At 49.0% G+C, this 12778-nt stretch overlaps 2 protein-coding genes across 2 annotated transcripts; one reads left to right on the top strand and one right to left on the bottom strand.

The window, feature by feature from the left end:
* Positions 1-5578: 5578 nt before the first annotated feature.
* On the top strand, positions 5579-9032 carry BGW36DRAFT_286743 (putative C2H2 transcription factor; the record flags this gene model as incomplete). Its single annotated transcript, XM_046210442.1, has 2 exons — positions 5579-8897; positions 8947-9032. 2 exons carry the CDS (start codon positions 5579-5581, stop codon positions 9030-9032), a joined length of 3405 nt encoding a protein of 1134 aa, XP_046077915.1.
* A 625-nt stretch (positions 9033-9657) lies between these two features.
* BGW36DRAFT_285663 (uncharacterized protein) lies at positions 9658-12470 on the bottom strand (the record flags this gene model as incomplete). The annotated part of the gene is made up of 2 exons (XM_046210339.1): positions 9658-12243; positions 12306-12470. The coding sequence occupies 2 exons, from the start codon at positions 12468-12470 to the stop codon at positions 9658-9660; spliced, it is 2751 nt and encodes a 916-aa protein (XP_046077914.1).
* Positions 12471-12778: the final 308 nt, after the last annotated feature.

The raw sequence follows: 12778 nt of genomic DNA, 5'->3' as shown, positions 1-12778 counted from the left end.
AGCCCGAATTAATTGGAGCTAATGATTACATGTTTATGGACGGTTTGGGAAAGTGGAAGGAGTGGAAATTGATGATTGGAGACCTCGGGTATACTTCACCCAGGCCAAATCTTAGTGCGATGGCGTCAATCTGCCCGCCGCATGTGCATCTGATTGGCTCTTGACGATTATACCGCGGTTTACCCGGTGGCTGGTATGTACAGCAGTGACGAAAAAGGGGCTTGTGTTGTTGTTTATTATTCTGCTTGATAGTTATAGATTTGTTATTAATTTTCCCGAGCCGAGCCTCTTTTTGGGTATGTACTCTAGAAGCAGCAAGACGAGGCACACATTAAATGCAACTCAACGTGCTTCGGTGCATATATATGAAGAATATCGGAAGTTTGATTATAATGTTATTGATGTAGAATACAGGAATCGAATTAATTAATACACTTGTCCAAATTAATACCAAGATTCTACCATCCAGCACGTTGATAAGTCTATCAACTGATGCTATTGCCAATCAATGATACATGGGTACATATGTCTCTGACATCATAATCAATGACAACTCATACTTGCATGCAAAGTAGGATCCAAGATTCAATATCCTACTCAGTCGCAATGAATCATTTCATTTTTGCCACATTATTTACTGTCCATTGCTGTGGCAGTGGCACTGACATTGATATTAGAGGAGGCGCTAAGATCTTCAGAACTAAGTCAAGCCATGTAAGATAGCAATCAACAAGAGTCGAGTTATTTTTGTCAATCACTGTTAGTATATTGCCACAGTCAGTACATACACACGGAAATGCTCGGAATAGCAGCAGGCATGATATGAAGTTTGAACACTTAGGATTTGATTGGGAGCGGTTGCTATTTCAATTGCCGAGTTTGTAACTCAGACAATTGATAGCCCTGCAAAGATTGAAATAGAAATTTACCATGCATGTAGGCTCTCAGATTTAATACTGATTTAAGAAGTAAAAGCATCTAAGAGCATGGGATGAACTTAAAGAACGTCACGGTCTTAATTGGAGTTTTATCATTTGCTGATGTTATATACATGGATGCAACTGTTAATTAAGTAGATTGCATGGCAAGGTAAACGATGGATCCCGCCGCGTGATTTAGGATGCATGCATACAGGACGCACTGCTCAGCGGCGTTTACACATGGGTAGAGGGCGTAGTCCAATGTTCTTGTGACATCGCAGTCACCTTTGTTTTGCAGGAGGATGCTCAAGCCTCAAGTATAGTGATTCACTGTTATTAGTCACTGGGAAGCCGACGGCCAGCACGAGCAGCAGACCACTTTCCGGCGTCGAGAGCGCCGGCCCAATGGTCTTCTCAGATGATCATTAATAATAAGGTCAGGGCCTGGAGCTGTGACTCTGTGACTCAACGGCAACAGCAATGGCCGGCCAACTCCCCGAGAGGCGTAGTTGCATCCGCTTTCTTTTCTTTTTATCGACGGTTAATCCTGCTCACCGGTGGCATGACTAGGACTGTCAAGGCGCGGGTTGATTGGCTTGCTTGATCTCCAACCGCGTTGGCCTCGCAGCCTGCGTTGGAAGGCTGCAAGCCCTTGGACAGTGCATCAGTCAAGACCAGGCTGCGCGCGTTCTTAGAGCAGAAGCTCGGGCCAGACGCAGAGACCGTGCGGCGATCTTCCGATTTTGTTTCCCCATCGCAGAATATACTGCTGTGCTCTGTACTGTAAGCCTGCGCTGTGTTGGCTCAACTGTCAGTGCGTATTGTCTTTATAATATTATTCTGTATTGAGTCATCGACCATTTCCTACACTTCCTGGTTGGAGTAGTATGGGCAATAGTTATCGATATGAATAAATACCGATTCATACAAATATAGTCACTCAGCGTAAGGCGGATAGAATTCCGGATGCTGGATGTTCGGCATCGTGATGGTAGCTGCGGAGTGTCCCGCCTTTATATTGAAATCTATCATGTGCCAGGAGAATGTTTACACTCAAACAGTTCAAATGTTACGCGATACGATACTACTACTACTACTACTACTAATAATAACACGTTCTATGGTATCTACGCGGCGGGGCACACCGCGGACAACAAAACCACGGAGCGATATGCGATCCCGACTGCGGTCAGAGCGCATCGGAGATCCATAGTTTTGCCAGGACCCTTGCCAGTTGTCTGCGACTCCAGCAACAAGCAAACTCGTACAGAGCCATGACGGCAAATTTATGAATTCTTCAAATCCATGACCACCATGCAGCAAGCGCTGTTAAAGTAGCAAATCACTACAGCGTAATTTTAAAACAAAGTTCAATTCCGCCCAGTAAGGTCGGACGCGGGAACTACGAGTCATAATTTTCCCTTTACCAACCGAAGGGAACAATACGAGAACGGCCTTAACCGTATCTGGAAATGCCGCGCCAAAAAAGCCACTCAATCAACGGTCAGCACAAAGTCTCATGACCACACTTGTTTTTTTTTTTTTCACACCTTTCGCGTTTTTATCCGTGACCCCGGATTTTTTTTTGAGTCCATGCTTCGTCATGGCGTAGGGCAGGGACCGTTGTCCGCCGTACGGAGCATGTATTCGTAGATCTCTTTACCACCATTAGCTGGAAGGTGGAAGCAGGATGGCTGATGCCTGAGGAATTTGTTGAGCTCTCTCCGTGTATTTCCGGCACACAGTTAACAGGTGACGTGGAAGAAAGCGTTATCGCCTGAAAGAATAACAATAATAATGATGATGCTCCTTGGTGGTGCCCACAGACTATGCTATTTTATTATCATGATGGACAGCCCAGACTCGTATTCTGCCGAAACACAGGACACGATAACGAAAAAGACGGCATGGTATAGGAGTATCGGACAGGAGCCGCCTTTTCTCCCCGAAACGATCAGTGGTGGCCCAGCTAGGAATGGATTCCGCGTTTCGGACCTGCGGACAGGCACCTGACCGCAGCCACTTGTCGCCAGCAAATGGCGATTGGCAAATAGCAGGCAGCGGAGCCAATGCTTGTGTTTCTAGAATTTGGGACTCTGGGGAATTCGCTCAGGGGTGGCGGGCGGATCTGGAGAAGCCCAGCCGCCGTTGATTGGACATTGCTCCAGACTTGTATAACTGTGGACTGTTATTACTACTTAGTCTAGACTAGGCTGTGCTGTAGCAGCAGCAGCAGTAGTGTGCCAGGATCTATTATGATGATGATTATTATTGAGCAGCTCAGCCTGCTCCAATTTTTGTGTGCATTGGCGCATGCATTGTGCCGAGAGCAGCTAGCCTGGAATCAAAGCACATACGCCTAACACGCAACGCAAGAATAATGAATGTTATTGAAATTGAAATCACTAGACTTGAGAGCATTATTATTGCCAACCGGCCCAGCCTGGCTGGCCCTGGTGCTGTCCGATAAACCATAAAGTATGTGGCCGATAAAGTTCGACCTTTTTTTTCCTTGGTGAAAGCCACAGAGTAAACGCAAGAATAATGCATTGAATGCATCGTAACCAAGCCGTTCCTACCGCACTGCTCTAACTGCTCCTAGCGGCTGCAAATGCTGAAGCTCTAAATTATGCAGGAGCATTGATGTCAACCCAGCCAATGATGATCATGATCATGACAGTGGTTGGGCTGACAGCATTTCTTTGCTAGGAAGAGCTTGGTTGGCAATAGACTTCCGCACTATTCAATTCCAAATTTAATTACAGTCAGACGAGACATTATTATTGTTGCTATTTTTCTGAATGTTTGCTCATCCATTGTTATGCATTTTTCATTGCCGCGTACAGGGCCCGAGTACCGTACCCGTACTGTCTCATTACACCATGTATCCTCTCGGCCCGGTCGGCAGCGTTCGCCTCTGTGATTCGAGGCTGGGGCTGCAGGTCATTGGCCCACTCGACACATGTGGGGAAACTAAACCATAGTGCCGGAGTCTGTTTTCAGTTAGACTTGGCGGTGGCTAAGTCGTTTGCTACTGACTGGCGTGGCTGGATTGGCCAATGGAAATAACTTGAGGTAAGACGAGGCCCATGTAGCCGCCCCAGAGTGGTTAGCAACTGGCACGAAGCAGGTACAGTGGCCAGTTGGCCCGTCCGCTGGTGGAGCGCGCCTCTTATCTGAGTGGATGCCAGGACCGGCACAGTGGAGCAGTGCTGGACGCTGAGCCAGTCTACTCGCTTACGTCCCTCCATATCCGCTGGATTGCTGCGCCATAGGATAGAAGTATAGGCCTGGGCCCGCAGTGGACCATGGGCCCATGGGACGTGGTGCATGGGACGTGGGTGCATGCAATGTCGCTAAAGCGTGTCTGTCTGGGCGCTAGCGAGCTCGCTAGACTATCTCAGGTCTAGCGGAGCCAGTTAGTCACGAGCTACCCCGGCTATCGATGGCTCCCTGATGTGGATTCCTGCCCCTACCAGGCGCTAGCGGCGGGCGGTGGGGCTACCTCGGAAACAGCGCGCGATGCTAGTGGCCCGTGAGCCTGCACCCACGATGAGACTATGGGCCTCGCTCGGTGACTCTGATTGAGCAACCAAGTAACGGCGCTGGTAATGGCTTGGCGCCGGCCCTGTCTCATCGCTCCTGCTTCTTGCTGCTGCTTGCTTTCTCCGAGGCGCTACCGCTACTGCTGCTGCTATGCTCGACAACACCTTCTACCTTCCACTCTTCTTCAACCATCTCGCCATCGCCTGCGCTTGTCAAGTTCCCTTTCCAGCCGGTGTGTACCGTTCGATTCGAGCTCTGGGAGTTACTTGCATAATTGGCCCTTCCCTACTGCTTCTCTGTTTCTATTTAGCCCCACGAACATCGGCGCCGTGTGTTTCGCCGGACGACGAATGTCTATCGGCACCGGTCAGCATACTTTCGCGCGACCTTGACCGTCACTCTCAGAAATACCAAGCAGCAGCCGGCGCATCGGCTGTCTCAAAAACAGCCTGCTTCCTGCTGAGCCTTCCTCCAAGTTCATCGCCGTGGACGTGGATTATTCTGTTGCTCGGCACCTCAGTGCAGTCGTTGGAAACATATTGAACCTGCAGTCCCCAAGATTGCAGTGAATTTAGCTCATCTTCGTTTCATCACCGAATTTGAATCATCTTCTCGCTTCTTAGTACAAACGATCAGGTAGGTCAGTTGCTGGGGGAATTAAAATCCCTGGCCTATTCCGAACCCGTTCTATCTCTTACCAGATATCTTCTGCCATACTCAAGACCATCACACGATGCTTACTGGTAATTTTGACCAGACTTGACCAGTCTCTCCTTCTATCATAAGCTGTGCGGTCACTCGGTACGAGTGTCTTGTGCCACCACCTCGGGTCAGAATCGCATTGTATATAAATCGCTCTGGACCAAGCTGCGTCTTGTCTCGGAAGGCTCTATCCTAAATTCGCCTTTCTTGCTGGCGGGAGTACTGTATTCTCACGAGCCTGCGAAAGCTATTGATTTCTAGGAGGAGATATGATGATGGCGCAAGACCCTACAGTAATGGCTCACGGTGACGATCTCCTTTCCATCCAGGAAATGCCCGGGGATGTTACAGGTAAGCGCCAAGTCGCCACCTTCATTCCACGTCTTTGTAGAGCTGAGTGTTTCTAAGATATGTCCTTGCGAGCAGCCGATTCTAAACAGCCAGCTGCGCCGACTGGCCCTCCGCCCAAGACAGACAAGCCCCGCCCGCACGTCTGTACAACATGTGGTCGCTCATTTGCTCGTCTGGAACATCTCAAACGCCATGAACGGTCCCATACCAAGGAGAAGCCTTTCGAATGCCCGGAATGCACCCGTTGCTTTGCGCGCCGGGATCTCCTCCTGCGGCACCAGCAGAAGTTACATATGACGGCCGCGCCATCTCGTCCGCGCAACGCGCGCAGAGAGAGCACAGGAGCTGCAGGTGCCCCGACGAACCGCGTCAGGAAGAATTCCAATGCGGGAAACGCCTCGAATAGTATGCGTCCGAGGGCCAATACCATTAGCCATATTGATAACGCCGCTTTGGGAATGATCAATGGTGCCAACGCTAATGTAACCCGCGCTGTGCAACCAGGACACGTATATCATCCTAGTCTGGGCTCAGTCTCGGGTGCCCCTGGTTTTGAAACTCGTGGATACAGTGCGGCCCATCTCCCCTCAAACAGTCTCCCAAAACTGGAAACATCTGGCCTACCTATGGACATCGCAAGCGGATTGAGGACGGCGCCTGTATATGGTAGTTTTGATCTAGGCTTTGGAGATAACGTATTTGGCGGAGGCAGCACTATCAATCCAGCCCAGCTTCATTTTGGCGGCTCCCCCCAGTTTGGCCACGACGCTCCTACATCTCCCTTCAACCAAGCTTTCCACCCACTTGTGTCAATTCCCGACCCAATCCTCGATGACGAAGGCAATTTCGACTGGGTAAATGGCTTTGACACCACGGTGCCCATTGGCACTATGAGCGACTCAGCTATTGAGGAATCCTCGCCGTCAGCCATGAGTACCGAGTCGCAAAGTAGAACAAGCGAGCCCATGATAGAAGCCCAAGCTCACATCGCTTCCTCTGGTAGCTGGCAAAGTCCCTTCCCTGCGGCGCAGTCAGCCCCTTACTCAATGGACTTTTCTTCACCCTCTCTGCACGAGCTAGGGTTCTCTACGGCGGATACCGTGTCACCCAAGTCTTTGATGAACCCAGTTCATTTCACAGACCCTTTTACGTCTAATCTACCTGTGACTCCAATGAGCCAGTCGATGTTGGGAGGGCATTCGCAGAGTATGTTTTCATCTTCCATGGTAGCCAACGGAGAATCTCCTAATCCTTTCAACGTTCCTTTCGCCAGCAGTCCCTTACGAAATTCCTTATCTACCACATCGCCGGACGCAGTCACAGACTCAAACCGACAGACTTTACTAGCCAGCTTGTCACAACCTGCAGGGGTACCGCGCCAGTCATTCTCTCAACCATCGAACGGAACAAAATATAATCGCGATGTATCTTCTCGCTCAAACGGTCTGAATAGCACTTATCTCTTACCGAATACGTTCGACCTTCAACGATATATCCAGGCTTACATCACTTATTTCCACCCTCACCTTCCCTTTCTTCACATCCCCACTCTCGATTTTCAAAGTCCCGAATTTACCAATAGCCTGCGTACTGCGAGCGGACATCTCAACCTGAGCTCGACCGGAGTCGCCGGTGGTGGCGGTTGTCTTGTGCTGTCTATGGCAGCTATGGGGGCCCTATATGAATTCGACATGGCCGTATCCAAGGACTTGTTTGAATCTGCCAAGAAGATGATTCAATTGTACCTTGAAGAGAGACGGAAGGCGGACATGTCCGCTGCACTTAGTCGGTCGAACTCTGGGCGTGATAATCCCGTTCATAATACACCCCTCTGGCTTGTCCAAGCTATGTTGTTAAATGTAGTCTATGGGCATACTTGTGGAGACAAAACTTCGGCCGACATCGCCAGTACTCATTGTGCCGCTCTCGTAAGCCTGGCGCGCGCGGCGGAGCTGACGCATCACCTTGACCCAGAACGACTTCCGCAAGACTATCTACGTCAAAGCAAATCTGATGATGCGGATAGCACTCACTCGGATCAAAAGACGACTCGAGCACCGCCAAAAGAGCGGAGAGATTGGCTGGATTGGAAAATCGTCGAGGAGCGGAAGCGGACTCTCTACGCCATCTTTACCCTGTCTAGCTTGCTAGTATCTGCATATAACCATGCACCTGCTCTAACAAATTCGGAAATCCGGCTCGATCTGCCTTGTGAAGAGGATCTTTGGGCAGCTGAATCCCCGCAGGCTTGGAGAAAGATGGGTGGCACATCTACTTCGAAGAAGGAAATGACATTTTCATCGGCTTTGACTTCACTCCTCACTGCGAGCCAGCGAGAACAATTCACAGCACAATCAAGTAATGCCTTTGGTTCAACAGATCGGGCTGAAGACTTGCCTCAAAGTGATTTAAAGCCTAGTACATTTGGTTGCCTAGTCCTAATTCATGCAATGCACAATTACATCTGGGAGACACGACAGCGACACATGGGCCGCCAATGGACTGCTCAGGAAACTGATGCAATGCACGCACATATTGAACCCGCTTTAAGGTCGTGGCAAGCTGCTTGGGCAAGTAACCCCTTGCATAGTATAGAGCGACCGAATCCATTCGGAGCAGGACCGTTGTCGGCAGACAGCATTCCTCTACTGGATCTGGCATACGTTAGGTTGTTTGTGAACTTGGGTCGTTCTAAAGAGGCCTTTTGGCAACGAGACTGGAATGCCATGTCGGATGAACTAGCTCGTGGTGCGGAAATCATACAGCATGCTGACGACGGTACAATGGATCAACCCAACGGCATGAATGGAGATATCATACGCCGAGACTCTGTAGCTGATCTCGGGGTGGGTGATCTTCATCTTTCTACCACGCCAACCCAGGAGCAGCCAATGTCCACAATGCCGCAGATTTATCGACCTGGCCAGTCAAAGCGGGAGCGACTTTTGCGAAAGGCTGCATTTTACGCCGCCGATTCCATATGTATGTCAGACCGGTTGGGTAATACGTTTGCTGAGTGGTCGTCCCGTGAACTACCTCTCCAATGCGCTATGTGCACGTTCGATTGCGCCCAAGTACTCTCAGAGTGGATCACAACTGTTCAGGAACGCGTTGGACCTTATTTGGGTGTCCTAGGTCGTGATGAGGCAGATTTAGCCCAGGTTCCAGGGATTATGCTTTTGGAGGATGAGGACTGCAAGCTTATCGACAAAATCAAAGAAATACTTGGCAGTAGCGAAGCCAAAATGCAGCATGAGGCCCATAGTTCTGGGTCCATAAATGCGTTGCAACGCTTGCCGAGCGTAGTCGACGGTGGTTATGGAAGTAAAATCCTTATGACAACAGCTTACCTGCTTGACCGAGCTGCTGTTTGGCCCAGTAAGTTTACGAAAGTTATGGTTGAAAATATTGACTGACGGTATCTTAGTTACTAAGCTGATGGCTCGGTCTTTGGAAACGCAAGCAACCCGTATGAAGGAACGCGCCGAAAACTCGATCATTATTACGAGCTGAGTCGATGTCATGACACGATGATACCATTTATGAGCGTTTTATTTACCCACGACTGCATTTCAAAAGGTGCTGAATAATTTTATTTCTAATTTCCTGCGTTCACTCTTATGAAGTCAATCCGCGATACCCCTGACTGATACCAATAGACGGATAATGTTGGCATGGTTTCAAATTTATCAAAGATTTTTTCAGATGAGCTCAGTCTGGATGAACTTCCTGGATGGACTCCCCTGGCCTTTCATGTTTCTTGTCAATATATGTGGATGTATTTTGTTGACATTTTGATTTTTTTCAATGCCGTGATCTGATATGTACAAATTTTGACTTGACTCTCCTATTCTTTGTGCCGTCTTGTATGAGCTATATCTTGTTATGGCGGGCGCCTCGGAATCATTAGCTCGTGATGAATATACGTTGCTATGAATAAGCATTGTCGGACCATGGAACGAATGCTAGGTACAAATCGTGAGTACCGTGGGTATTTTTATGTTCGCTGCATGTACACACGTAGGTAGACGAAAATTGAAAGAGAGTTTAATTTACTATCACAATAGTTGTGGATATCCAGATTATTTCATGAAAACCAAACCAACACGCATTCAATGCAACGCTAACCAAAACATATTTACAGGTGTATCTTGACAACTGAGTACTCCGGAACAGCTCGTCGCTGAAGATAGGCCATCTCTCGGACCGATCTCTGCTCGACTGCTCCAGTAATTTTCTCTCTTTTGGTACGGCTGATTCCGGACTGCGATGCATTGAGCGACAACGGTAGCATTCTACCGTCTTCCTCGCCGGCCTTGGGGAAGGTGTATGTTTCCCATAGTTTGCCATACGCGTCATACTCACGTTTAACACCAGCGTTAGCAGTACGGTTTCCTTTTGTTAGAGCTTGTGAATTCGAAGACCTTTTTGCGGCTGGTTGATTGCCGTACCGAATAAACTCGCCTAGCACGCCCTTCATATACGCTGCTTCTTCGACACCGTCCAGAGCGGCTGAGACTTCGGATTGCATGTGGGAGGTCATCTCAGGCTCGTTCACGGCGGCGCCGGCAAATTCGACCGCGGAAATCCATCCAGATGGTCCAATGGCATCTACACTGGCGTTCATCAGCGTGGCGATGGCATCTAGGGATAGTGGAGGCGCGGCTTTGATGGCTTCCAGAGGGAATGGAGGGCTTTCGGTGAATCGAGCGGTGTAGCCTCCTGTAGCGAGGGAGACGCGGAGATGGTGCACGATTGCGAGGGTGTCGGTGTTGGAAAGTGTCGAGCGTAGCGCGGAGATGATGCGGTTCATGGGGCAGCTGTGTAGTTGTGACAATGTTAGGTTTAGCCCGATGAATGCATCTTGAAGAGAAGCCTCAGTAGTGGAGGCTTTTGTTACGGTTTGATTGCCCGTTTTGTGATGAGAGGAGTCCCCGTCGACCCCCATATCGACGTCGGCGGTGCCCGTTATAGTCATCATTGCTGGCTGGTCTAAAACAGCTGAGCTTACCCGAGCCAGATCAATGAAGACCTTCAGAGCATGGGTGAGGTCTTCAGCACTTAGTGAAGCAGGGCCCTTGAGTATGAGGGTAAGAGTTTTCATGGACGGATCAAATTCTGCAAGAGCCTGCACCAGGGCACCGGTTTGGAATGGGGGCAGAATGCGTGGTTTGTTTGCTTGACCAGCAGCAGTCTCGATATGGTCCATGTTCAGCAGTCCCAATTCTATCAACCATTTACATGTTTTCTGTGGCCATAGAGAGACTTTCAGAGTGGACGAATTGTCCCCGATATTTTCCTTATCTTGCTGTTGCACTGTAAATATTTTAGACAGAATGAACAGTATCTTTTCCGAGTTTGCGGAGGTCTGAGTAACGGATGATAAGTTCTTCGTGGTAACGTCGAAATAAGATGCAACTGCAGAGTCAAATGCGGCTGCATCTGTCGCTCTAATTGTCTTGTCGAGTTCATGTTCGAAGGTATTCCACTTATTAATCTCCTTGCTGCTCGTTATACCAAGCGAATTTGCTGGTGCGGCAGCATTCCATGACGCCGACGAGCCAACACCCCGCCCAATCGCATCTATCAGCAGCCCGTCTCGCTGACGTTTTAACGAAGTTCCACGTATCGTATGAGTGGAGGAGAGGTCAAAGGCCAAAAGTGCGTTGCCCTTAACAGCAAGAACTATCCCTAACTTGGCAAAATGCCCGACAAAGGTCATGGCGGCCTTCGTATCAATCTCTTTGGATGATTTATTGGTTGACAAGTCACGGGTAGAAATACTGCGCTGAATTGAAGAATAGTGCGTGTCGTATAAGGCAACGAGCCTGTTTCCTGCTCCAATGACAGAATATGGCGATATACGCATAATCGAAGAGAAATTCTCATCTTTGAGAACAAACTTCGACGTGACTGAGGGCGAATATTGAGACAGATCACAATTGATGTATCCTTTCTGAAATGATAAACTCAATCCTGCGGATCCAGAGTGGAAAGTCCATTGTGGTTCTTGGAGCTCAATTCCTAGATTGTCAATCTCAGGCAGCTGCACAGTATGCAGGTGGCGCAGTCGTTGGTAGTCATCGATACTACCAACTGTTTTGTCGCAATTAGCTGGTATAGAGAAAATGTGGACCTTGACGTCGTTCAAAGCCAATGGGCCCGAGCCTTGCTTGCTGCCTGGATGCGAAACTAATAAAAGCACCGACGGGTCGTTCATAGGCGACACAGATATACCCCCCATAGCCAATGCAGCGAGATCGGGTCTCTTTTTGAACAGAGATTTCCTAGCATCGTCAAATTCAACAAGGAAAGCCGCCCAAACTTCATTGTCCACTTCATGGTGTTGGATTTTCCATAACTGCGTGTTCAAGTCCGACGTAAACCTCCGCACCTGTCCATTTCTGTGTACACTAAGGAGATCGAAAGACTCATCGGTACTGTCTTCACTCTGACCCCGAGGGATTATTCCTACAAATGTAGTGGGACTAGGTGAATCCTTTAAGGTAAATGAGGATGTGGCGATAGTCGGAGCAGCAGTCGAGCCTGGCACAGTCTCTTCAAAGAAACCCTTGATTTGTTTCTGCGGACGCTCGACGGCGCAATAAATATGTCGTTTTACCGCCGACTTTTCCTTAACCCTGCGGCGTAGGGCACATGGGCGACAAGAAAAGACAGACTGGGGAGGAACAGCGTGTGAGGTGATAAGTTTGGGGGATTGGACCTGGTGAACTAGTCAATACATATGCAGTATGCGGAATGCCAAATACCAGGTTCCATTCTTACATTATATATATTGAGACCTTCCCCATCAACGGCCACGGCAACCTCGTACCGCTTTCTTTTCTTTGAATCCGCAAGACTGAAAACTTCGCCAACCTGGGTCTTCCCAGTAGACACTTGGAGAGGACGAGGCAATTGGGCCAGGACCGAGGGCGGCGGAAGATCCATAGCTTGACGAGTAGATGCTGTTCTTCACGAGGGGGATATGTAGAGACTCTTTCTTTTCTGAGCGTCTCCAAAAAATTCAACGGATTAGCGTTGTGCCGGCCTCCAGATCCATCCGATGCGCTAGCCCAAAGGGGCATGGCACGGCCATCATCTGTACTAGAGTAGTTAAGAGTGGGGGTCGTCGCGTTCAACGCGCCTTCCTTCTCGCGTTCATCAATGTCTGATCTTGATAGAATACTTCACTGCAGCCATATTAAAACTCCTTTAAACCCGCATTTCATGACACTATTCGGCCGTTTTGATCAATT

This window comes from Talaromyces proteolyticus (assembly GCF_021365285.1).
Source record: "Talaromyces proteolyticus strain PMI_201 chromosome Unknown BGW36scaffold_1, whole genome shotgun sequence".
NCBI lineage: Eukaryota > Fungi > Ascomycota > Eurotiomycetes > Eurotiales > Trichocomaceae > Talaromyces > Talaromyces proteolyticus.
This window is presented reverse-complemented; position numbering and strand designations above follow the sequence as displayed.